The 26808-nt window shown below is 44.3% G+C and overlaps 1 protein-coding gene across 8 annotated transcripts in view; it reads right to left on the bottom strand.

The window, feature by feature from the left end:
• The window catches only part of USP15 (ubiquitin specific peptidase 15), an 814317-nt gene that overhangs the window by 521354 nt on the left and 266155 nt on the right, over nt 1-26808 (bottom strand). For 6 of the 8 annotated variants that reach the window (XM_078675644.1, XM_078675586.1, XM_078675595.1 and 3 more), the window contains one exon: nt 24231-24314. The exons of the other annotated variants lie outside the window; for them this stretch is intronic. In XM_078675644.1, the coding sequence (XP_078531770.1) occupies nt 24231-24314 (84 nt within the window). The remainder of the gene's footprint in view (nt 1-24230; nt 24315-26808) is intronic. 8 annotated transcript variants of the gene reach the window in all.

Here is a 26808-nt window from a genome sequence, read left to right as displayed (position 1 = left end):
TCAGATTATGCTTTCTGACTTCACTTTGAATAAAGTAGCATAACTCGAATACTTTTCACATGAAACACAGGAACTACCGTAGTCCATAAAACAACCAATCACACATCCTGAAGCCCTTAAAACTTTCCTGACAACAACCCTCTTCCTCTATCTTTGCTGGCCTTGATGGCAAGTTAAGAGCTCTCTCTAAGAGTCTCTCAGTTTTAATAATGAGGGTGCATATTGATGGATATGTAGTTATTTTTATTGAAGGTGACTCAGTGATTGATGGTGGGTATTATATTGAGTCTTTGTTAGACCTGGCACTGTTGGCATAGGTTCCCTTACATTTTATGCTGTTGCCTCATGTGTTTTTGCTGGTTATAGATGCTTTGGGCACTGTGCAAGTGCTCCCTATGGTAAATTGATGTATGGATTAGTGACTCCGTGATTGGCTGGTTTGGTTTACTTGTCAGACCCTAGTACAGTGCACTGAGTGTGCCCAGGGCTTGTAAACCAAATGCTGCTGGTGGGCTTGCAGCACTGGTTGTGCCACCCACAGAAGCAGCCTGTAAAAGTGTGTCTCAGGTCTGCCATAGCAGAGCCTAAGTGCAGTCTGGTGCTGCCAGGTTGACCGGGCAAGTGCACCCACTTGCCAGTCCCTAAGCCTTCCCTTTTCTGCATATTAGTCACCCCTATGGTAGGCCCAAGGGCAGGGTGCATTGTAGGTAAAAGGTAGGGCATGCCCCCGTGTGTGTAAAAGGTAGGGCATGACCCCGTGTGTGTGGTTTGTCCTAATAGTGAATTACAGCCATTTCCGTTATTCTCTATTGCAAGGCTAACTGTTCCAGATTGGCCGGAATGGGCAGATGGATTATTACATTTTATAATCCTAACTGACTCAGGGAACTAGGTAGAAATTCGAGGTTAGTATGCCTAAACTCAGAATGATAAAATACATCTTTTAGTGAAGTTGGTTTTAACATTCTGTGTGGCGAACCAAAGGAGTGCCTAAGACAAGCCCGTCTGCGCCCATCCACGCCAGAACCCCTGGCCTCGCTCCAGCCAACCGCTACGATGCCAGCACACTCCACGCCCTCAATCCTGGACGGACCCACACCTGCTTCAAGGCCACCCCGAAACGCACACCCGGTCCCCGTCACCTGCCGGAACTGCAGCTACACCAGCCTCAGAACTGACGAACCACCCGCCAAGAATGACCGCACCCACCAGCGATGCATACTATGTAACACCTGCTCCACGCGCAAACACGCCGTCGAGCTCTGGGACCTGCTCCACACAACAGCCCCGGACGTCGCCTTCCTGACAGACATCTGTTTGAACGACTCCTCTGCACCCTACATCACCATAGCCATCCCAGACGGCTACAAGATCAGCAGCAGAGACTGCACCAACGGAGTCGTCGGAGGAATCGCCATCGTCCAAAAGAACAGCATCAGGGTCTCGACTAGCACCACCGACGCGCTCAGCACCGCCGAACACATGCACTTCCAGATCCACACAGACCCCAACTCCACCCTCAGAGGCACCCTCGTCTACCGACACCCTGGACCATGCCCCCAGTTCAGCGAGTCCATCGCAGACTTCATCAGCACGCATGCCCTGACCTCCACCGATTACATCCTCCTTGGAGACCTGAACTTTCACCTTGAGAACAACAACAACTCCACAACCCTGATTGATAACCTTGCCAACCTCGGATTAAAGCAACTCGTCACAACGCCCACCCACTCCGCAGGCTCGACCCAGTCTTCTACTCGAGCCTGCACGTCTCCGTCAGCCACACCACCGAACTCCTCTGGACCGACCACCGCTGCATCCACTTCACCTTCCAGAAACCCACCACACACCACCGCACCTAACAGATCCCCCGCCGCTGCTGGAGCAAAATCACCGAAGACCAACTACACGCAAACCTCGCTCTCAGCCCATCCACCGAACCCTCCAACTCCAACGACGCTGCCCACAGCCTCAGACGCTGGATCGAAGACTGCGCCAACACCCTTGCCCCGCTGAAGAAACACCCCCACAGAGACACCAGAAAGAGGGCCAGCTGGTTCACCCCAGAACTCCTAGCCACCAAGCAAGTCTGCCGTAAACTAGAGAAGAAATGGCACAGCGAACAAACTACGGACAACCGCGCAGCACACAAGGACGCCATCTGCAACCACCACCACCTCATCAGGGCCGCCAAGAGAACTCGTTCAAAGACCACCAAAACAACAACGCACACAATAGCAAGGAGCTCTTCAACAGCGTGAAGGAACTCTCCAACCCCAGCTCCAACACCGACGACATCCCGCCGTCACAAGCCCTGTGTGACTCCCTCGCGACCTTCTTCCAGCGCAGACATCCACGACAGCTTCAAAACCCAGACAGACCCACCAGACAGCAACACAACAGACCCTCCGCACACCATCGACCACGACCCCCTGCTAGCCTGGCCCAGCGTGAGCACCAATGACACCATCAAGAACATGAGAACAATCCACTCCGGCTCTCCGTCAGATCCCTTCCGGCACCACGTCTTCAACAAAGCAAGTAGCTCCATCGCACCCCACCTGCGCAAAGTCATCAATCTCTCCCTCGAGACCGCGACCTCCCCAGAGAGCTGGAAACACGCAGAGATCAACGCCCTTCTGAAAAAAACTAAGGCTGACCCTAGAGACTTCAAGAACTTCCGGCCAATCTCTCTGCTCCCCTTCCCGGCCAAGGTCATAGAGAAAATCGTCAACAGACAGCTAACCAGATACCTTTCAAGAAAACAGAATCCTGGACCCTTCCCAGTCAGGGTTCCACAGCAACCACAGGACGAGACCGCTCTCATCGCCGCCACCGACGACATCAGGACCCTGCTGGACAATGGTGAGACCGCAGCACTAATCCTCCTAGACCTCTCCGCCGACTTCGCCACCGTCTGCCACCGCACACTACGCGCACGCCTCAACGTCGCAGAAATCCGAGACAAGGCGCTGGAATGGACCACCTCCTTCCTCTCCGGCAGAACCCAGAGCATCCGCCTCCCCAATTCCGGTCCAAAGCCTCAGAGATCATCTGCAGCGTACCCCAGGGATCGTCCCTCAGCCCGACACTGTTCAACATTTACATTGCCCTGCTCGCACACGTCGCCTGACAGCACGACCTCCACATAATTTCCTACGCCGACGATACTCAACTAATCCTCTCCTTCACCAAAGACCCCATCACCGCCAAAGCCAACCTCCACGAAGGAATGAAGGCCGTCGCCCTACAAGAAACCTTTGTTCTGCGGGACTCTGTCAATTGGTTGTCCCGCGTGTCAAACTAGCCAGATGGGGAGCCAGAGCGTTTTCCGTGGTTGCCCCTCAGCTTTGGAACTCTATCCCTTTTGATATAAAAACCCTTCCCACAATTGAGCTATTTAAAAAAGCTCTTAAAACCTATCTCTTCAAGATGGCCTACCAATGAGAGCATGCTTCTGAGCGTACTGTAGGGGGATTAGCTGATATATTTGATTTAGGCGCCTTGACGCCCTTGGGGCTAAGTCTGCGCATGATAAGATCCTTTTCATTCATTCATGACGACCAGCCGTCTGAAGCTGAACTCGGACAAGACGGAGGTCTTCATCCTCGGCTCCAACCTTTCAGCCTGGGACGACTACCGGTGGCCGACGGCTCTGGGAGCAGCCCGACCCATCGACCACGCATGCAACCTGGGAATCATCCTCGACTCAACGCTCTCAATGACCAAGCAGGTCAACGCTGTCTCCTTCTCCTGCTTCAACACCCTCCACATGTTCAGCAAGATCTACAGATGGATCCCGACAGATACAAGAAAGACAGTCACCCAAGCCCTCGTCAGCAGCAGACTAGACTACGGAAACGCCCTCTAAGCGGGAGCCCCGACCATGTTCATCAAACGACTACAACGCATCCAAAACGTCTCGGCACGTCTGATCCTCGACGTACCACACCACCGCCACATCACCCCCCACCTGAGGGACCTGCACCGGCTCCCCGTCAGCAAGAGGATATCCTTCAAGCTCCTTAGCCACGCACACAAGGCACTCTACAAGACCGGTCCAGCCTACCTCAACAGAAATCCCTTTCTACATCCCCAACCGCCAGCTACGATCCAACGACCTCTCACTCGCCACCGTTCCGCGCATCCGATGAACAACCACCGGCGGGAGATCCTTCTCCCACCTCGCCGCCAAGACATGGAACACCCTCCCACTGAGCCTACGACAGACCTGCTGACCTTCAGGAGGATGCTCAAGACCTGGCTGTTCGATCAGTAGCGCCCCCCCCCCCCCAGTGCCTTGAGACCCTCACGGGTATGTAGTGCGCTTTACAAATGACTGATTGATTGATTGATTGAGGAACCTATGAGGCGTAAGAGGGACGTCCGCTTACCATGCCTGCTCTTCGCATACTGTGAGGTGCCACAGAAAGCTCTAGGGTTCAGCCCCTTTGAGCTTCTCTATGGTCACAAAGTGAGAGGACCTCTGAGTCTGGTCAAGGAAGGCTGAGAGCAATCTCCCAGGAAACCTCCCCAGGATGTATATAGCTACATGCTGGCCTTCAGTAACCAGACTAGGCATTTTAGGCAACTCGCTGAGGCGAATCAGGAAGCCAGCCAGGAGGAGATGAAGCAGTGGTATGACCAGAATGCCACTCTGGTAGAGCTTCAGCTTGGTCAGAAAGTGTGGGTCATGGCCCCAGTGGAGCCCTGCGCGCTCCAGGATAAGTGGACCGGACCATTTGAGGTGGTGGAGCGCAAAAGTCCTGTTACCTACTTGGTGGACTTGCGGTCTCCCAGGAAACCCTTGCGGGTCCTGCATGTCAACCACCTGAAGCCCCACTTGGAGAGGTCCAAAGTGAGCATGCTCTTAGCGACAGATGCTGGAATGGAGGAGGAGACTGAGCCTCTTCCTGACCTCCTGTCGGCAATAGAGCGAGATGGGTTAGTGAATGGTGTGAACCTCTCTTCCACCCTGAGCAACAGAATGACTGCCACCAGTTGCTGGGGCAGTTTTCTGATTTGTTCTCCCTTATTCCCAGTGTCATAGATTGGTGCATCCATGATGTGAACACTTGACAGTCCACCTGTTAAGCACTAAACTTACAGGGTGACTGACAGGGTGAGAGCTTGCATCAAAGAGGAGGTCTCCAAGATGCTTGCATTAGGGGTGATTGAGTCCTCTAACTGTCCTTGGGCCAGCCCAGTGGTCTTGGTCCCAAAGGCTGGCAGATCGGGTGCCACACCAGAACTCCAGTTCTGTGTGGACTACCGAGGGCTCAATTCAGTCACGAGGACTGACGCGCACCCTATCCCCAGAGCTGATGAGCTCATCGATCTGTTAGGGGCTGCCCGGTACCTCAGCACATTTGATCTAACGTCTGGGTACTGGCAGATCACCTTGACTGATGGGACAAGAGAGAGGTCAGCATTATCCACACCAGATGGGCACTAACAGTTCCGGGTTATGCCCTTTGGGATGAAGAATGCCCCTGCCACCTTTCAGAGGTTGGTCAACCAGGTGTTGGCTGGACTGGAAGAGTTCACTGCCGCCTACCTGGATGACACTGCAGTGTTGAGCACCAGTTGGGAAGAACATCTGCACCACCTCTGGGAAGTGTTGATGGCGCTGCGGAGGGCAGGCCTCACAATCAAGGCGAGTAAGTGCTCCTGGCACCCAACTTCTCAAAAGAGTTTATCGTTGGGACAGACACTTCAGAGCATGGTGTGGGGGCTGTTTTGTCACAGATAAATGAGGAGGGCCTAGATCAACCCATAGCCTTAATCAGTAGGAGGTTACTTCCACGGGAACAGAGGTGGAGTGCGATTGAGCGTGAGGCATTTGCTGTGGTCTGGGCACTGAAGAAGTTGAGACCATAACTGTTTGGGACTCACTTCCGGATTCAGACAGACCACAGGCCCCTTAGATGGTTGATGCAGATGAGGGGTGAGAATCTAAAGCTGTTGAGGTGGTCCAATTCCCTACAGGGTATGGAGTTCACGGTGAAACATCGCCCTGGTACAGAACACGCCAATGCTGATGGTCTGTACAGATTTGTCCGCCTTAGTGATGAGAACTCTCAGGAGGTAGGGTAGTTCTACCCACATTTCAGCTGGAGGGGACACGTGTTAGATCTGGAACTGTGGGCGTGGGTCTCCCTTCCATTTTATGCTGTTGCCTCGTGTTTTTGCTGGTTATTGATGCTTTGAGCACTGTGCCACTGCTATTCAGTGCCACAGTGCAAGTGCTCACTATGGTAAATTGATGTATGGATCAGTGACTCCGTGATTGGCTGGTTTGGTTTACTTGTAATCACCGTTGTTTTTAAAGTTCTATAAGAGATGCAGAAATAGATGTACCCCTTTATTTCTCGCTAGTACTAGGATTCCCACAGGTATTGTGCCTGAAACCCATTTATTTACCTTGAAGATAGAACACAATGTTTTATATCTGCACGGAGGGGCCACCGTTGTCAATAGAAGTGGCTTCTTTTTTCGATACTTTTTTCTTTTATTTGGGTAATTTCTCCTTGTGACCTATACATGGAGATCACGTGTGATAATTCTCATATTTTTGTATATCTCTGATAACCAGGCCTAACATTCTACTTATTCCACTTCAGTATCTCATAGAAGATGTCTTAAGACCAGTAACATGCTTAACTATGGCATTGACTGTGAGAGAATGTCAGATCGAATCATAATCATAGCCAAATGTATGATAACGTACAAACAGTGATGAATTTTAATTTCTAAGTTTTGAAACATTAATTTATTGTGCATTATCCTGTGAGCAAAGATAAATTGATTTTTTAGGTCTGGATTTAGAATAACTGTTTATTGTTAAGCAAATTGCAAGATGACTATAATGTGTAGATCTTTTCACAAGCTTTTCCCAATCCAAGATGGCCGCCGCAGTAAATGCAATGTCTTGGAACAAAACGACGAGTTAAACATCTAAACAAAAGACATAACAGGTCGCAATATTAGGAGTAGGTTTAATTAGAATATTTAATAGTAGCAGGAAAACTTGTTTAGATAAAATATCATGATCGCCGGCGTCCGAGGCGGCTAGAGTCACTTCCAGGTCACCTGTGTTAAAGGCTATGCGCAAATGGCTTTTTTTCAATTGAATAACTCGAAAAAATTAAGTTCCCACATAAATAACAAGGTTTTATACTGAAGATATTTTATTTTATACAAAAGGGAACAACATTCAAAATACATGTGTCATAGGGCGCACGACTTCCGGGTCACGTTTGGAAGCGGCAGTATAAATACGCCGTTTCTTTAGTTAGTCCTCTCACTCCATATCGGAATGAAGGAAACAGCACGGAGGAGCAGGGAGGCCGATTCTAAATCATAAGGTATGTGAGCCCTGGATTTGATAAACTTAACCTGGAACTAGGGGAAACTCTGGGTGGTTTGAAGTAAGTTAAAACTCTAGTAGGCCATGCTCTGGGTAACTAACTAAGTAAACTCTGTACCTATGAGATATATTTGAAAGCACCAAGCACTTAAGTAATTGTTTGAATGTGCTTCATAAAAGTGTATAAACTAGGCTCCACTTATAACTATCAGGAGGATTACTTATCAAATCTAAGTGCATGAATTATAGACATATCCCTTGAATAATGAGATAATTATCATATATATATAAAATGCCAGAGTAATAAACAAAAACTTAGTGGTGTAGAATAAGTGTAATGTAAGACAAGATAACAACACGCTAGAGAAATCCACTTAGCCAAATGATTGAGAAATTTATAGACAATAGAGCGATGTATAAACCATGTATACATAGTAATATTATACATAATCCATGACCATAGTTTTATCCTACTTACATCCATAGAGACCGAATTTCCTGTTCATGAGAAACAACTGGAGGGTCGGTGAAGATTGATTAACTCAACCGTACCTATAGACCTAACTAAGATAAAATTGGTGAGTACTCACCTATGAGATACTGAAGTGGAATAAGTAGAATGTTAGGCCTGGTTATCAGAGATATACAAAAATATGAGACTTATCACACGTGATCTCTCCATGTATAGGTCACAAGGAAAAATTACCCAAATAAAAGAAAAAAGTATCGAAAAAAGAAGCCACTTCTATTGACAACGGTGGCCCCTCCGTGCAGATATAAAACATTGTGTTCTATCTTCAAGGTAAATAAATGGGTTTCAGGCACAATACCTGTGGGAATCCTAGTACTAGCGAGAAATAAAGGGGTACATCTATTTCTGCATCTCCTATAGAACTTTAAAAACAACGGTGATAACTATTCGAGAAGTTGACATCGAGTTGGAAAGCAATTGATAAGCTATATCAACACAAGATACAGGTACATTCAGCCATATCTTCCAGAATTAACCAAATAGAACTGGATAACCAGTAGCAACATCCTGGTTCTATGCAGATAATACGAGTATGTCAGTAACTGGGGTCAGGAAGGAGTAAGGGATTAATATAATGTTTAGACAATAGCCTTGAAGAGTAGGGCATGTAGAAAATATATAATAAAGTACACAATTATGCTAAAATACTGTTATTTGTTTATAGATACGGAGTCAAATGTCCTTAATGTCCTGATGAAGGTGTCAAGATTGATTAGCACCGAAACGCCGCGTCGACCTTTTTTTACACTTTGACTGTTTTTATGTACTGTGTTACCACTCTAGGTGGTATTTTAATCGTTTTGTATTATGTTTTAGAATGTAACCCATTTGGGAGGCTACAAATAAATTTTGCACATTACTTTTATATCTCTGGTGGTAGTGCCATTTACTTCTGTGTACTTTAGTGACTTGCTTTTATTTAGTTTTGAAGTTTGTTCTGTAAAATCCCGACTAGGCTACAAATAACATAAATTAAACCTAATAAACCCCTCCCCAGTTCATTTCAGCGATCCTAGTCTGCTACAATTACAACAGGGACTTCTACATTGTTGTGTGACCACTCCCATCCCTAGGCGTGCTAAATTGGAGGCAGAGGACCAGCAGGATAAAATCCCCTTTGACATGCTGGATCTGGAGGACATATCCCACCTCCCCAGAACACAAACCTGCCTATAAAGTGGCACAGTACATGACCGGGTGCCTTCGCAAACTTCTTGATAAAGAGGTAAGAAACTGCCTAAAGGTGGAATGCCCCTCGCAAACTCCGGATGGCAAGTTTGCAGCCACTCCCGATATAGATGAAAGTATCTGTAATTTTTTGGGGCAGATTTGTAATGGATCGCACGAAAGGGATCAACATATCTGGCAAGTATGCAAGGACAAAGTACTACATATTTCCAGACCCCTCAGATTGTATTTTTTTTAGAAAAGGCAGAATGTGCCATGAAATCTGTTTCTCTTATCCACCCAGACGGCCTTTTAAGATAGACCCAAAGAGCCCAAATGTTCCTATGCTAACTGTGTAATTTCTACTGAAAGGCACAGACACCTGCTAAAATGAAGTGGACCCCCACCTGGGGGATTTGGCATTTTCAAATAGGCTTGTATGGAGACTCCATCTTGAAAAAACTGGGGAAAAGCGCCTCCACCTTTGTGTCTTCGGATAGTGTATGGGCATCAATAAAAAAGATCTTTGGACAGAAGATTTGGAGGGGCCGGGAGAGGAAGAAGATATTTGCCCAGCAGCTTCATTTGCCAAGGTCCTCAGAGAGCGCAAGGATCTAGAAATAACCAGAGTCTGTATGGCGGTTTCTTTCCCTGATGTGGGACCTGTAGAGGCTGTAAGAGTCGAGGTTCCTTCTGAAGCACTAACACCAATAATGGAGGATCTTCCAGTAAGTTTAATTTCCTCCTCAGAGGTACACATGGGGGAAAGGCTGGTGAGGTTCGCCCGAAATGGAAGGAAATTTCCATCTGGAATACTCCAAGCAGTCCCACGGCAACATTAAGAAAGAACTTAGTAGAGCCTTGAACAATCCCAGAATGTCTCTTTGTCAATTATTTTGGCTAGGTGGGCTCATCTCGTCATTGATACAAGCCATAGTCCCACGACCGCTGCACTACTGGTTTCTGCAACGCCTGAAGATTTTGCATCCGTTGAGAGGCATAACATAGTCACAATAGAGAGACTTGACGCAGGAGCCAGATAAGAGATACTCTTGTCGAGGCAATACATGGAGGCATGAAATGGGAGAGCAATCCTTGAGTCATCCCTGGATCTGGTTAAATAATCAAATGCCAGCAGGTTAGGATGGGTTTCCAGGTGCGAAGAGTTTTCCACCAGAGGAAAAAAGTCAGAGGACGAACTGGCACTGCATATCAATTGCCTGAAGGTTCTGGAGGGCTACTTTTCAATCAAATGCTGGACGAAGGGCAAGGTATGATGCTGTGTACTCCTGAAGATGGACAATGTCTCAGCAGTACGTTACATAAATAACCTGGGGGGACAAGATCAAGAACTTTTGCGGAACTGGCAAAGGACACTTAGCACTTCTGCCTGTAACGCTATAGAGCTGTCAAAGCGGAATACCTTTAGGACATCAAAACCCCACTGTGGATTGAGAATTCTGCCATTGCTATATTTCCAGTGCATGAAAACAACTTCCGTAGAACCTCCACACAATTACTAACAGATGGGCTGCATGACACAAAGATATCTCTGCATCCCACCAGGACCATCAAATCCCACGGTATCTTAGTAGGAGACCTAATTCAGGGGCTGCAGTGAATGATGCATTTCTTGAGGAATGGGGCACGGAAATCAACTATACCTTTCCACAGCTCATCAGATTGGCAGTGAAGGCCGAGATAAGGTGTTGATGCGCCTCTCATCACCTCGATCTGGACATCATAAGTTTGGTTTTCAATTTTCATGGAGTTTTCTGATTCACATATCAGTCTCCTCCTAATTCTGAACATTCTCCAGGAAATGCAAGGTAACCATCATCACTTGGTTCAAGAAGGTTTCCAGAGACTGATGGCACAGCAGATTACAGGGTATGATGGTCAATCTTGGGTCTTGGCGACAGGCTGCGTTTCTTATTAGATGAGCCTTGTCGGCCAGCAGTTAAATATTACTCATCTGCATATCATTAAATGGTCATCTGATGTTTGGAACATTATCTTGTTCCTGTGGGGGCGACACTGTCCATGTCATAAATTTTCTTTTGGAAGTAGCATCAGACGGAAGAGGTTATGGGTCAGTAAATTCCTTCAGGTCAGCCATTTCAAGAGGTCATGTGTTAGTGGATGGAGTGGCTATCAGAGAGCACTCTGAGGTATGCAGACTCCTCAGAGGGGTTAGACGCTCTATTCCAACAGTTATGAAATTTTCCGGTATGTGGGATGTCAATCATGTGCTGAACCTCTTCCTTTCTTGATAACAGAATCAGTTCCTTTCCAGGAAGAAATTGTCGGATAAGATGACTAGCTTCTGTGTTTGATGTCCTATACATGTGTCTGACACCTGGCTTTGGACTTAACAGGTAGGATGTTTACTCCTCAAGGAGTGCATTGTTCCATTTTAAATGCCCAAAAGGTAACACCTGGATCGTACCATACTCAGAAATAAATACATTTGCAAACTGTGTATTGTTCTGTGCATTACCGGTTATGAAAACATGACTGAAAATCTCAGACCGGCTGAGGTACAGCAACTTCTAATTTCAATCAAAAAATCTTTCAAGTTCAAGGCTGTATCTTCGCAGACTATGGCTATATTGGTGAGGTGGGTGATGCAGGAAGAAAGCACTGACATATCTATATTTGGAGCTCACGCCACCAGCGGCTCTATGCCCTCAAAAGCGGGTGGTCGTCTGATTCAACTTAAAAAAAATCTATGTGTTTGTAATATATACATTGAATATAGTATTCAATATTTTTGTATTGTCAACTACTGTATATGGATATATGAACAGTTGGGTCAGGGGAATTTCTTTTATTTCGGTGATAAGTCCCTCATTTCCCTTGAGAGTTTTAAGGGGCCCCTCTCTGTTTTTCTAATGTTATATCGATGACATACTGAATGAAAATGGTTTGCTTACGCAATGACACTGCTAATGCATATGGTTTGAATAATCATGTTTGGAGTAATTATTCAGAGGAACCCATTTTTGTATCTGTTTGCAAAGGAATGGGACAGAAACAGGAGTGATGGACGGACTCACGGACATCTAACTCTGGTGGCAGGAAGAAAGAGGAAGAGGGTTGCTGTCAGGACAGTGTTATATACATGAGGATACGTGATTGGTTGTGTTTTTAACTGCTGTTGCCCCTGTAGATCACGGGAGTAGTAGTTTAAGCTATGTTACTTCTAATCAAGCAGAATAAAGAGAAGTCGGAAAGCATAATCGTTCCCTCCGTGCCCTTAAGAGAATTGAAACTTTCCTTTAAATTAGTTAGGATTTTTTTTTACTATATTACAATATTTATGCCTTTTAAGCAAACCACAGAAATGCCTGACAATACACTGAAATAGACAGCAAATGCTTACAGCTCGGAATGAGCGAAAAAGATATCAAAAATATATTTTAAATGCTTATGTCCAGAAAAAGAAATGCAAAGATATCAGGAGTCCCTAATGTAGTGAGAAAGACAACAGGTTTTTGCAATCCTGGGAACATCACAAAAAGCATAGTACTTGCTTGTCGGGCTGTTTAATAGCTTGCTACTGTAGAGACTGAGAACAAGCAACACTAAAATGCTTTATTTAACTTTTACTTGGAAGTGCCACCTCGACTGTTGAGAATCTGCATGCACGATACAATGAGTGGGACTTTGCTTTCCTGTGATTGTAATACATATTATACATTTATGGCACAATTTGAGAAAACCAGTGATTCCCATAAATCGAAACCTGAAACAAATGACCCAATATGGAAAGGAGAAATTCGACTTTTTGATAAGCTAAGAATACCTGACAATCTTGTTTCAAGCGGTTGTATGATCTTACAACGAACTCCGTTGTAACGCATGCCTTTACCACGCATGCGTTACAACGGAATACTATATTCACGCTTTTCCTTCTCCACGTTTTTTCCGTGGTGACGTCATAAATAGAAAAACAAAACGGCCGTTTCCTTCTCCTGCGCCGCCGATTTCCTGCACATCTCCTCTAAAGGTTAGTAATTTGTAATGCAGTTAGTAATGCATGCGTGGTTATGCTTTTCGTTGAAACGGCCTCGTTGTAGTGGCCTAGTCAGTTATCCATTATTCCACCAATGTGAAACTACTTCAGTCAAAAGGTAGAGGGGGCAGTATCTGTGTGCAGAAGACAAGGTTGGCGGTGAGACGACGAGAAACCTCGTCCTTGAAGTATCCTGGGAGTAGACCAGGAATGTGATTACTGGAAAAATGATGGCAGCCTATTCTATGAACTCAATAAGTCAAAGACAGGGGCACCAGACAAAGACTGGAGGCTACCCACACCTATAGGGCACATTATGTTGAGGAGACAGACCCAAAGAACTAGGAGCCTCAATTCTGATTTACAAGATCAATACATATAGAAATAGAGGAACACTAAGAAATGAAACATGAGGACTGGTGACAATGGGAAACAATGTACACCCAGGATGACAAGAGGGTGGTATTTGGTAAACACAACGGAACTGGCACATAGTAAGATCCTGAGAACAGGACAAAGCAGTCTATGTGCAAGCAGCCTCTGACAAGGTAGCTTCTTGGCCTTTGCCCACTATATCTTAGGTTAAGAAAGAAACAGCCTTGACTCGAGAAACTAAGACAACATCTCAACACAGAACTAATGTACATTTGCCTCACCAATAGCAATGGAAGAACACTATTTCTGTTCCTCAAAGGAAGTCTACGACTTGAGAATTTATAATTTTACACACAGCACTATATAGCTGACAGGGTGTGGGCAGAGGGTAAAATATCTTGTACAAAAAAAAACTTGCAGCAAACACATAATATGTAAAACACACAGATTAGGTTTAGAGGTCCCAAGCTCCCCACCACCCCTTTCCTTTTCAAAGAGCCCCAATGGAGATAACCCTTAAAGCTCCAAACACAATCAGTTAAACTTGTTGGGATGGCCGATGACATCTCTCGCTTTAACCCCCCCCCCCCACTCTCCATCAGAAAGACCTCTGATTGCAGACAGACGTTTGCTTGTGGGAGTAGCAAGAGGCTAGGACTTGACAATAGCTGCACTATATAAAAGACCTGCAACACAACATAATCTGAACTATAGCAACAGTGGCAGAAACGTGCAAGGGTAATGCCAAATGAACTATTCCAAGTGAAGATGAAGACCGTGAAGGAACAGCATCTCTTCTTACACATACTAAACTGGAACAGTTGCTTCACAGTTTAAAAGGAAGCAGCAACACATAAACTAGCATTAGGAAGGTAAAACATTGGACACAAGTGGGCAGATCATAGGATATTGAGATAAGTGTGTATTCAGTGCATTTGTTTTAATTGGGCTTGACCTGTCTACTTTAGCAACAATCAACTGAAAAAAGCAAAATCACCATATTGATTACACAGTCATCCTGGTCCTTCTGTCAACATCACCCATTATTTAAAGAAAATCAAAGTATTTACCGTTTGTTATTGATTTTAGACCATATTAAATTTCAAATGTGTTGAAATGTAATTAAAACTGTATAAAAGGTCACTGACCTCTAGTTCCTTTGTATAAAACTCAATCACTAAACCTACACCACTAATTCTTCCTTCACAGGTTTAGAAAGAGAGGGAAGCACAAAGCTTTTGATTCCACAACTACCACTTAACTAACAATTCTTCAGTGACAGACACTTGGAGTCAAGCATTGAAGTCTGGATTTTTTATGTCATGCACCACTTGTATCCCAGTGGCAGTTTCATAGCGTATGGTTTGCATCAACCTGGCATGTTACAAGGGGTTCAAGAGTGTAATAAAGCCATACGCTGATTTGTATGATCCAGTGCAAAAGACCAGCAAAAACCTTCACCCCTTAGCAATTCTTGAAATGTGTGTGGTTTAACAAGGCCCCACTAAAATTAACAACCACACAACAAAATTGATTGTATTAAATCATCAGCTACAAGTTTGGGCACTAAAAGCATCCTCGGACCTTGTGTAATAAATTTAATTTGAAGAATGACAAAAGCAACTTTCTGAAATGAATTTGAGGCAATGTCGAGATTTTCAAATGAATGCTTTTTTAGGTCGCGCCTGCGATTGCAGGGGCGAAAGCCCCTGCTGTCGCAAAGCGATCTATTGCAATCATTTCAGTCATTTTGCCTGTCAAGGACTAGGCAGAGACAACAGACTGTCACGAGCACGCAGCCGGCCGGAATCGGATCAGGTCACGCGCTCCGATCCCGGCCGGCTGTTCACAACACATGCACACGCAGGCACAGGCAGGCACACACGCAGGCACAGGCAGGCACACACGCAGGCACAGGCAGGCACACACGCAGGCACAGGCAGGCACACATGCAGGCACAGGCAGGCAACCACGCAGGCACAGGCAGGCAGGCACACACACACTCACCGTATCTGCCTCAGAGTGCGCCCCCGCACGTTGGATCTGGTTGGGGTGTGGCTGTAAGAAGCTACCGTGGCTCAGTGGAACTACCCGTGGGATGTACTCTACTGCGAGGTGCTCTCGCAAAGGGTCAGTGGGTCTGGGATCTCACCTGTTCTGCCGCCGCTCCCAGCGCCTCTCTCCAACGTCGCTGGTTTGCCCGAATGGCCGCAGACACCTGCAGGGCTGTGTCATAGCCGGGCGCTGCACTGGGGGCCTGCGGTAAAGCCGCCACACGGGTCCGAGGCCCCAGCAGTCGCCGCCCCATGCCGGGCCGTGCAGGAAACCGCCACCGAGAGCTGTGAGCCATCTGCGGCCGCTTCCGAGGGACTGAGCAGCAACAACACACGGCGGAGCGGGAAGGTGCGCCCCGGAACGTGCATGAGTATATCCCGCACAGGCTAGCCAAAGGACAGCACTTCAGAATACAGATTGCAGGGTCGTAGAGAGCGCAGCCTTGTTTTTAATAGCTGTTACCTCTCGTTTTCCAATGAAAGTCATAGACGTAAACCTACGTCATTACATTTGCCTTCCCATCTGAGGTTAGAGAGGCTTGGAACGCACGCTTCACTTATAGTTCCTCCTTGTGACAGCGTGCGCCGGAAGCGCAACATTGGCGGTTGAAGTGTGTGCTGCTTGCAGCTTACAGCTTACACTCTCGGGAGAATGCCTGGGGCTGTGATGGCTGAGAGTCCGGTGAGCTTCAGGAAGATGCTGGAGCAGAGCGAGGAGCAAGAGCTAGAGGTAATGCAGGATTGTGACACGAGCTATTGGATTTGTTGTTGTAAGGGCAACTCTCGACGCGGGCTAAAATGTAATCGTGTGCGACACGAATAGACAATTGAGGCGAACTCAATCCAGGTTATTCACACGCATGTGTGCCTTTTTAAAATCAACGTCCTACTACATGGCGGAATGTTATAGTTACTAAATAAATAGGCATACTTGCTTTCAAACACCTGGGACTTATTGTACAGCTCGCTGACATGCCGAAGGTGTTTACCCAGTATGCAGCGCTTTTACTGAGATGGAAAAGGTGGAGTTCTCAAAAGGGACAAGGCCATGAAACAGTATTCCTGTAAAGGAGCTTGGCATCTGTAAAGAAGGGCATGGCCTTATAGAGGGGACCAGAATCCTCACAAATTCATAAACTGTTCTTTCACCAAATTCTAAGCAACAGTATAATTCAATGTATGCAGAAACATTTGTCTGTGCCATTAGGAATTGTAAGTATGAAAGGATTTTGGGGGGGGGGGGGGGGAGAATACAGTTATTTTTTTAAAACTTACACATTTAATGAGCTAGTTCTACAAACTGCCTATTTTCATACTCTGCATTCAAAAGTTTAGCGTTTGGAGGAGACATTTTCACTTTCGACTTTCGGTTTGAAAACATTATGCATAGATATGATGCCTAATAGCTATCCTAAATGTTTTGTTTAATTCTGAAAGTCAGGGCAGCCATGGGAAAGTGAGTAACTAGTAGTACTGTTTGGAGGGCTAAAAAACTACTCAAAGAAAAAGCAGCAATGATAGTGAGTGAGCCCTTTGGGTGCAAGGCAGCCAGAGAGACGCATGCAGCTTTGTGATAGCAGTGTGGGAGATAGGAATGTTTATGCATTTGTTAGAGCCACGAGTTTATCACAGTGACAGAGTAACAACTAGAAATAAAATATAAATAAAAAACAACACTCAACAAAGCTTTGCATCCGTTGCAGTGAATGCTCTGTCTCAGTAACTGCGGATAAAGAAGAATTTTCACTGAACACTTTATTCTCTGTATTACATCTCTTTTTTAGTCTGATCAGCCGAAAATTTGCCCTAAGACCTCATCAGTTAATCATTGCCTCAGTGTTACATTTATAGCCTCACTCTGCCCACCTCGTGAAAATTCCATACATGCGGTTTCAGATCACTGTCCATGATCATAGCTTGTGATCGCATACTTAACGAAGTCCCCCCCTCGAAGTTCCATCCAAGGCTGGGGAAGGGTGATACCTCACCGAGGACATATGTTTCATCCTGAGGGCAAGAGACACAAGCATTGGCATAGCCAATAGGTCTCGCCTTTGGGACCCTATAAGTATTTAATTAAGCAGCACAATATCCTTGGTGCAACACCAACTGTTGTATGGCTAAACACTTATAATGTCCCAAAGGCGAGACCTATTGGCTATGCCAATGCTTGGTTTTTTTACTGTATTTAAACCCCACACCCTTCACTATTTTATTGTCTCTCTTATTCTCCCTCTCTTCCCTCTCTAATTATCGCTGAACTGTATTAACTCTCCTCAATGACTAAGAAATAGCTGTTTGTGATGCTCTGTAGAAATGGGATAACTTGTGGGAAAAACTGAATTTCTCTTAGCTGACCAGATGCCTTAGAAAGGTCTCTATGCGGCTCACCTGTGAAACGTATTGTGCATTATATCTTCACTCTATTTCTGTCAATCAACAATACCACCCTTCTCGCTCACCCTTGCACATGCTTGTCTGTGCCTGGAGTGTAATTATCTAGAGAGGGATGTATAGATTGAATTCAGAACTCGTCTATATTTCGAAAATGAGGAACCCTTTATTATTATCAAATTGAAAGAAGCACTAGCACTGAAATACTTCACTGATGCTTTAAAGTTTGCTCAGTGATGGGCTACAGCATCACATAATGAGCATTAGCGTAGCCAATAGGTATCGCCTTTGGGGCATTATAAGTGTTTAAGCATGCAACGGTTGATGTTGTTGCACCAAGGATATTGTGCTGCATTACTAAATACTTATACGGTCCCAAAAGCGAGACCTATTGGCTATGCCAATGCTTGTTCCTACCAGAATTCAATGCAAACAGCTCTCTGTCCGGGAGAAATTGTGCCTGAGTTTCTAAACAGTGATTTCTAACTTATTCTAGAGTAACTGCAATCATCAAATTGAGCCGGTCAACTTAAGGGTGTTTGTGCTGTCCACTCGAGACACCATGGCTGCATGGAACAACTCAATCATGTTTATGTGCTATATTTTTGATAGTGTACAGTGGTGGTTAAATCGCAGGGTTGTCAGCTTGAAACAAAATGGTGTGGGTGTGGCCTTTAATCTCACCATTGTTATTTTTGTGTTCAGCTTCAGTCAATGCCAAAATGCTAAGCCTCAGCAAATAACAGAAATTAAATCTGGGATAGGGTTCAGACTGTTGGCACTCAGAATGTAAGTGTACAGCTTGTGAGATGCAGGAACCAACGCAGACCAACTGGTTCCAGGCATCCGTGATGGGACAGTATCCATTTTTCCCCTTTGGCTTAATTTTAGTTTGAATATGCTCTAGCAAAGGTCATAATTCGACTAAACTGTCAAATTCCACTTGCTCTTGCATTTAAAATCAATCATGTATATCGAGCAAAACAAGTTTCTGTCTTCTGAGCCCAGGATGATGAGTGGAAACCATGCTAAGGTGCTTCAAATGGATCTGAAGTTGCTTGCATAGCTCTTGCCCGGCCAGGCAGACTAGAGATAAGGCAACGATTGGCTGTTACACCAGCAACATAATTTTTATAAAGAGGTGGCCACTACCATTAAAGGTTTGGATGGGTCTTCAGAGTTATAAAGGAGAAGATAATTAGAACAATCACTTTAAGAACCACAAGATAGCAATTTCTTTCATAAACCGGGCCAGGCACACACGTCACCCAGGAGGGCATCCTGGGACTGAAGCAAGAGCTGTGTGGGCCAAGCAAGGGTCGGGCTAGGTGTAGAGCCAGGCTTTCAGTTTCCTGCGGAATTCAAGAACAGAGTAGGAGGCTCTGATATGCAGAGGGAGGCTGTTCCAGGTTTTAGGAGAGAAGGAGAAGGTGCAACTGCCGGATCGGGTTCGGAGTATGCTTTGGGAGGTGAGAAAAAGTCCAGCTGAGTTGAGATATCTGGTAGGTTTGTGGACATTTATACAGTTGTTGAGGTATGTGGGGCCAATTTTGAGCAATGCTTTTATGTGTATGTAAGGAGTTTGACGAGTGCTTGTTTGTGGATTGGGAGCTACTTTAGCTCTTAGAGGTGCGGGATGATGTGAGGTTCAGGGTGGGTGGTTAAGGTAGAGCCTGGCCATTGAGATTTGTATGGTCTGGAGACTTCTGGTCAGGTGAGTGTTGATTCCAGCATACAGTGTGTTGCCATAGTCTAGCTTGTTGGTGATGAGAGCTTGGGTGACAGTTCTGCAGGGAGCCATTTGAAGATCTCTATGAGCATCTTGAGAGTAAGGAAGAAGGAGACGAAGACTGCATTCACTTGGCGGGACATGGTGAGCTGGTTGTTGATTACTGTTCGGAGGTTCTTTCCTTGGGTTGCCGTGAAGGGTGGGGGTCCGAGTTCGGCAGGACACTAGGTGTAGTCCTAGAGTGATGTGTCTTTGCTTAAGATTACTGCTTCTGTCTTGCTTGTTTTGAAATTGAGGCAGGTAGTTTTCATCCATCTGGCAACTTTAGTCAAACAGGTGGGGAAATTGGTCCGGGTGCCTTGCATCTTGTCAGAGCAGGGGGAATATGAGCTGGGTGCCATCAGCATAGGCTCTGATGTGGATTCCGAAACTGGCTAGCGGGGTCATGTAGGCATTGAACAGAGTAGTGGGTATGAGTGAGGATCTTTGTGGAACTCTGCAGATGAGGTTGATGGTGTCAGAGATAAGGATGGGGTGAAAAACGGTGGCAAAGACTGCAGAAAGATCCAGTAGGATGAAGGCAGCAGTGTCACCTCTGTCCATAATCATCTGGTTGTCATCTGTGACGTCAACGAGGGTGGTCTCTGATTCTGGTTTAAGGAGTGTCAAGAAGGTGGTGATCAGTGAGGTGTGAGACTAGGTGTTGATTTATCACCGTTTCCACTACTTTTGCCAAGTGGAGTAACAGCAAGATAGGCTAGTAATTGGCTAGAGTCTGTGTATTTGCTGAGGGTAAGGAAGCTGAGTACTGTGGTGTGCTTCTAGTTGTCCGTGGAGGTGGCTGAGATGATTGAGTGGTTCAGGATTGGGGTAAGAGCTGCGATGATGGGGTTCAATCTTTTGAGGAAGGTGGCATGTGGGCAGGGCTTCAAGGTTGCTCCGGAGTGTATAGACTGCATGGTTGTTGTGGTTTCTTGAGTGGTGATGGTAGGCCAGATGGTGAGGGTGGGCCTTAAGGTTTTGGAAGCGATGGACAGGAACACTGAAGAGTGAAACAGTCCAGCAGGGGCTCAATGTTTTTGTAGATGGTGGTGATCTTGTTGCAGAAGAATAGGGACAGCTGGGTGCAGAGGTCCTGAGATAGAATTACGTGGTGCAGATTGCTGCCGGCGAAGTGAAGTCTTTTACTATGGCAAAGATTACCGTGGTGCTGTCAGTGCCACTTTTGTTGTGGTTAGTGTGCATGCAGCATTTGGTGTTTGAGAAAGGGGGAGTGTGTACTCCTTGAAAGATCAGTATTGTGCTTATTGGGATGAATGCCCGTTCTTTCAGATTCTCATATAGAGGACACGACTACTTCAAGTTGCAGTGTGACATCTTTATTGTTGTGATGTGAGACATAGACAGCCGACACGTGTTTCGCCCCCTATTGGCGAGTTGCGCCGGGGCTTTCTCAAGGCTATTTACACAAATGCGGCGTATAATACAACTGTTTCCATAGTATCAAAGTTCCAAAGACAAGAGTTTCAATACTTGCAATACAATATTCTTCTGTAAGGTTGGGTGTCTCCCTGGCGAATCATATCACATATCTGGAGGATGGACTCCCAGTCGGTCTCCAGAAGTAGTTGGCTGGTGGCTTTTTCCAGCAGCCGCTCAAAGGTACCTCGCTTTTCCATACGAAGCTCAAGAGGTCCAGAGCTTTGAGTGTGTCTCCACTTAATTACAAAATCAGCTTATTAAGCGTTGTTTAGCCTTGGAATCCTTGGACCTTTTCTGTTTTGCTAGTAATGCAGCATTTGGTGTCTCGGATTTAATGATGGATGCCTGAGAGCGGATTTGTAGGTGTTCTTGATGGTTGTTGTTCTGACTTTGTCTCTGTCTGTGTTCAAGCTGCTTGCAGTGGCGTTTGGTGAGCCTGAGCTCTTCTATTTGCCAACTAGCTTGCAGTCATGTCCTCAAGGCTTTGGTGGCATTGGGAGGAGCGAGGGTATCTGCACAGGCAATGATCAAGGTGTTGAAGTTGGAGATGAAATCGTGAAGGTAGCTGTTGTGTCGAGGATGGTGGTGTAGGAGTTCAGAAGACCAGTATGCTTCTGAGATCTTGTTTGAGTCCTGTCGTGGAGATTTGGTGATGGTGTTTCGGCGGTGGTGACATTGGTGCAGAGAGGGAAGGTGTTTGATTCAATAACTCTTTTAAGCTGTCACTCTAGGAATCCAATATGGGGCTAAAGGAAACGTACAAATCAATAGCTTCCGTTGTTGGAAGGCTAAGATTCTGTCTTTAAGATGGTATCTTTAAATGAAAAAGAGACATCCATATTCTCTCCCAGCTACTTGGAAATTGATAATAATGCTCCAAAAGGAGGCTGAAGGAGTGCAATTATTGTCTGCCTCGTCCAACTATACTGTAAAATACTTTTTTGGGCCCTTTTTTGTTCAGTCCTCTCTGAAACCTTCTAGAGGTTGCTGTGTCCACTCCTTCTCTCACCATGCCAACATTCCTTCCTTGCTATTCTGCTGTCCTCTGTAAACTACTTATTTATAGTGATTAGAGGGAACAATTTCTCTCTTACTGCAGTCAGGGAGTCAATAAATCAGCATCGTTCATTTTCACTGACCCGTAATTAGACCACTACCTGTTCCTGATGATGTTCAGTTATTTTGCTTCATGCGGTGGAAATCTTTAGCAAATGAAGGTTCATATTAATTAAATTACATAATAAAATTACCAGGAAAATAAGGTTTAGGAAACAGTTGATGACTTCATCAAAATCCTATATAAATCTTACCCACAAGAGAAATAGGTGAACATGCTAGGAAAAACGCAGCTCACTCATCAAATTGTGAATTTTAAAAACAAGGTTACATCAATAATTTATTTCATTCTGGAAACCAGAATGACCAACGACTCATCCAGTGCTACAACTAGGGGATGGGGGAGAATGTGCTATAAAGTACCCTAATACCAAAGACATGTTGAGACCACATTAACAAGATTATTCATTGAATCACTCCAGCACCGCTCTTCCAAGGCAATTAAGAAGGGTACTGCAGATTCTGGTAAAAGTTTCACAAAAAGATGACTGATTTTAAAAAGCTCTTCATGAGAGTTAATGAAGAATGTATAAGTTTCCATACAAAATCCAGTTTCGCAGTTTTGCATAGGAAGGAAAGGCTGGGTAAATCTGAGTCAAGTTGTGATTCCTCTTCATTTAATAGAATCCCTTCCCCACACAGTAACACCGAAACACTGGACTTTGCCCACATCTTTGCATCTACCCAAAAAGCAAGATGCATCAGTGCTTGAGAATCTTAAAAAGATTGTTCTCAATGGTATGTTCAATCTCTATCTGTGCAATATCATCCTGAAATATATATGGCCAACCAGACACATTTACAGCAGGCAATCCCTGTGTCATGCATTTGTGTGCTCATTTCCATGGCTTTATTCCAGGCAACAAGGACAGTGAGTGTGAGAGAGAAATAGCAGCCTGATGTGGCAGATTGCTCTGTGTACACTGCAAGTTAGATTACAATGGACACCTCTTTAAACACAACCTTGATAACTCAAGGCTATGGCACGTCAACTGACAGTGACACTAAACCCAGAAACACGTACTCAATTGCATAACTGCCAATTATATCTATAAAATGGGTTCATTGCACAGGACCGTCTTTGTGTAACTTCTTATTTGCAGACACAAACTGTACTGCAACACTTACAGCTTGCTTGGATGGTAAGAGGTCACTGATACCAAAGTAGATTTGTCTACGGTTGCTGTTCTAAATGCATAAAGTAGGAACTATACACCAACATGATTCCTTCACACCAATGGACACCATTTGAAACTCCCAGAGCTCATAAAATAGAAAATGTAAAAGTAACATGTGGCTGCAAGGCGGAAATGGTGATTAAGCACAGATGTTTCAACACCACTGTGAACGACCAAATAAAAATGAATTTCCTCTGTATTTCCCTTCTTGTTCAGAGGTTTTGCCAATGCTACACTATAACCATGTATCATGTCCCTAAACAATAGTGTCGCCTTTTGTGAATTGAAGTTGATGTTAAGTCTACAAATTTGTTCAGTAAATAATATTCAATCTAACACACGTAAACGTAAAAGTAACTGAAAGGTAAAACCTGCAAGAATGGATGGATACCCCTTCCCATACTGGAAGAAAGCCTACATAGGTCAACAATTTGTATAATGGATCAAGTGATGGGTTATATTTACTTGGCAAACCCCTTCTATAGTTAATCTTACTGAAAAACTGCATTGTGTTTTTCAGTTATGTTGGAACCTTGAATTGTGATGAAATATTGTACCAGTTTTCAAATGTATTTACACAACATGCGAAGCTAATCAATTTCAACAATTAGTACGCAATATATTTTTTATTAGTTATGTAATTATGGAAGTGTGTATATCCTAACCCTAGAAACTATTTTATTTTGGGAGTATTTGATCTATAGTTCTGATTGGACAAACACACCTTACTTACAACCGTAACACAAGGTACACAGTAAATCTGCCTTAATGTGTCTAATAGATTACATAAAATGGTTCTTAAGAGACGATGCTTACTTTCGGTTGCTGAAGCCGTTATAATTATTTGACAGTGATGGAGAGATCTTTGGTAAAGCTGAAAAATTGGATGCACCTGGGGAACTTCAAAAAATATGAAAATGTTAAATTAGGAGAAAACGCTGAATTTTTTAAATTAGTCATGGAGTGAGGAAAAATTAACTGAATGGGTAATGTATGCAGAAAAGAAAGCATGATCAATAAATGAAGACCTACCAGGTAGAGAACAAATAATCCGCAAACTGGTTTCCCATTGTTACATTTGGTTATTTTGACTTCTTCAAACACATTTTTCTTTCAATGATGCATTGTGAGAAGAGATATTCTAACTTTGCACAAAAGCATACAATTTGTAATTCAAACTGTACCAAGAAAATCAGGAATATAGAAACATAGTAAAAGGCGTCATAATTTACTGGATAATTGGCCAAACACGGATTCACAATTGGGCCAGCGTGACAAAGTAAGTTGTATCGTGGTATAATGCTGGAATGCTGAGAAGCCTCAAAGATGGAATATACACATTCTGTTCTAAGCATAAATTCAGATTGGACCATGGTAAAATAAGAGCCGTACAATCAGACACTGAAATAACTCATACCACAATCATGATATGAAAGCTGAAGAAACCACAACACCTTTAGTGTCCGAAGATCAAAATCTGTATTGACAAATGAAGAACAAACCATAAAAAAAATATTTTTCTGACTAAACAAACATTTTAGAGAACTCTTGCAGCACAGAAAAGAACAGGTTCACTATATTTCACATTCTAAAGATAGTCCCATCCGTGGTAAGAAATTCAACTTTCACCATTTTAGAAAGTGTTTTTAGCTTGTTAGAACCGGCATAGTCTGCATACAGGCTGGAATACATTCAGAGCAGAAATAATTCAATAAAAAAAAAAATACAACATATTACCCAAGAGAGGAAATCAGAAATCCAACTGAAAAAGTATTCCTATAATGACATGTGTAAAAAGAAGCAAAAGTAATTCCAATACCTAATGAGTCTTCTGGCAGATGGCCCCAGTCACACATTTTGGAAACTAGTTAGACTAAGGGGGTTGAAAACATAGCAGCATCAATTTCAGAAGTAAAATTGCAAACTTCACATTTCTTAAACTTCAAATTAATAACAAAAATACTAGAGAAGTTGCACTCTAGGCAGTGGAAATATTCCAGACTCTTAGTCATTGCTACAATACCGTAATTTCAATAGCTTCAGTAAGTCCATTTACAAAAAGTCCTAGCTAACTTCCCCTGTAAAATTGTACATCACAAAATGGGTCTGCATGGGCATTTAGTGCAATATGGGATGCATCCGTGTAAAATGCATTGATGCTGGTGAGTCAAGTCATCTGTTTTTACCAAATAACCTCAATCCCACATCATGCTATAATGCACTGTAGGTATCATATCCACCTTTATGGTTCATTCTTATACATGAACAATAACAAATCAAAAAGAAATAGATCGACATAAATAATAATGTATTTACAGATTAAACATTTTAAATAATGATGGTGTTCTCCACAGTATTTGCCATTTCAGTGCATATGACAACGCAACCTCCTTGATATTTTGATCCCAAGAGGAAGCAAGTGCTTCTTTAATAACCAAAATAGACGCACAAGGCCTGAGACATTTTTATGTTAGGCTATATACATGTGAAATAGATCTAATTAAACAGGCACATATGGTTAAATAGATATGAGTAGATGTAAAGATAGATATAATTTAATAGATTTAAATTAACCTAGTAGTTAAATTACATAACTATATAAATAGGAAAATACATACAGACGCACACATATTGATGGGACATATAAATGAAGCGATAGAAAGGGGGAGGAACATGCTCTGTGAACTATAAATTATAATATACTTAAACCTGCAAAGCTTATTCCTAAGAAAATATGTTAATTGAAAAATGTTATGATTTAAACGAAACAAGAGAAAACCCAACTGGCAAAATCGATGAAAAGAAAAGTATCACATTCATGCAGATGGAGCTAAAGCAGCTACTTCATATACTCGTGTAGTGCCACTGTGAGAAGAATACCAGGGGCCGTATTATGCATGGTCATTGTTTGCGCCCGGCGCACCTTTTAAAAGGTGGGCCGGGCGCAAAACATGACAATGCGCCCTATTAGGATATATGCTCTACCCCAAGGTAGCCGCGAACTCGCGCTGCCCCTAGGGCAGCGCATTCATGTGAAAAGTAACCCTGGGCATAGTTTGCGTAGTAGCGATACGCGTAGCTACACAAAGTGCACTTCGCACTACGTAAGCTAAGCGTAGCTACGCAAACTGCGTAGTGCGGTATGGAAAATGCTGTTCGCACTGATTTCACAGTGCCGGATGCTTGTCCGCACTGTGCAATCATTGCAAACCGCATCTTGCACAGTGCAAGCGGTCGTTTTCTGCCACTCTAGCAGATTTGTATTCGAGGGGCAGCTTTCTCAACGCAGACTCGTAGTTTCTCATGGCGAGGGGTCGCGAGCATACGCGATCACTCGCAATGAGAAACCTGACCTCCCCGCGTTGAGAATCTCGCCGGGAGGTTTATTTTCCAC

The sequence above is a fragment of the Lissotriton helveticus genome, chromosome 1_1 (assembly GCF_964261635.1).
Source record: "Lissotriton helveticus chromosome 1_1, aLisHel1.1, whole genome shotgun sequence".
Lineage (NCBI taxonomy): Eukaryota > Metazoa > Chordata > Amphibia > Caudata > Salamandridae > Lissotriton > Lissotriton helveticus.
The sequence above is the reverse complement of the archived record's forward strand: the minus strand, read 5'-3'. Positions and strand labels throughout refer to the sequence as shown.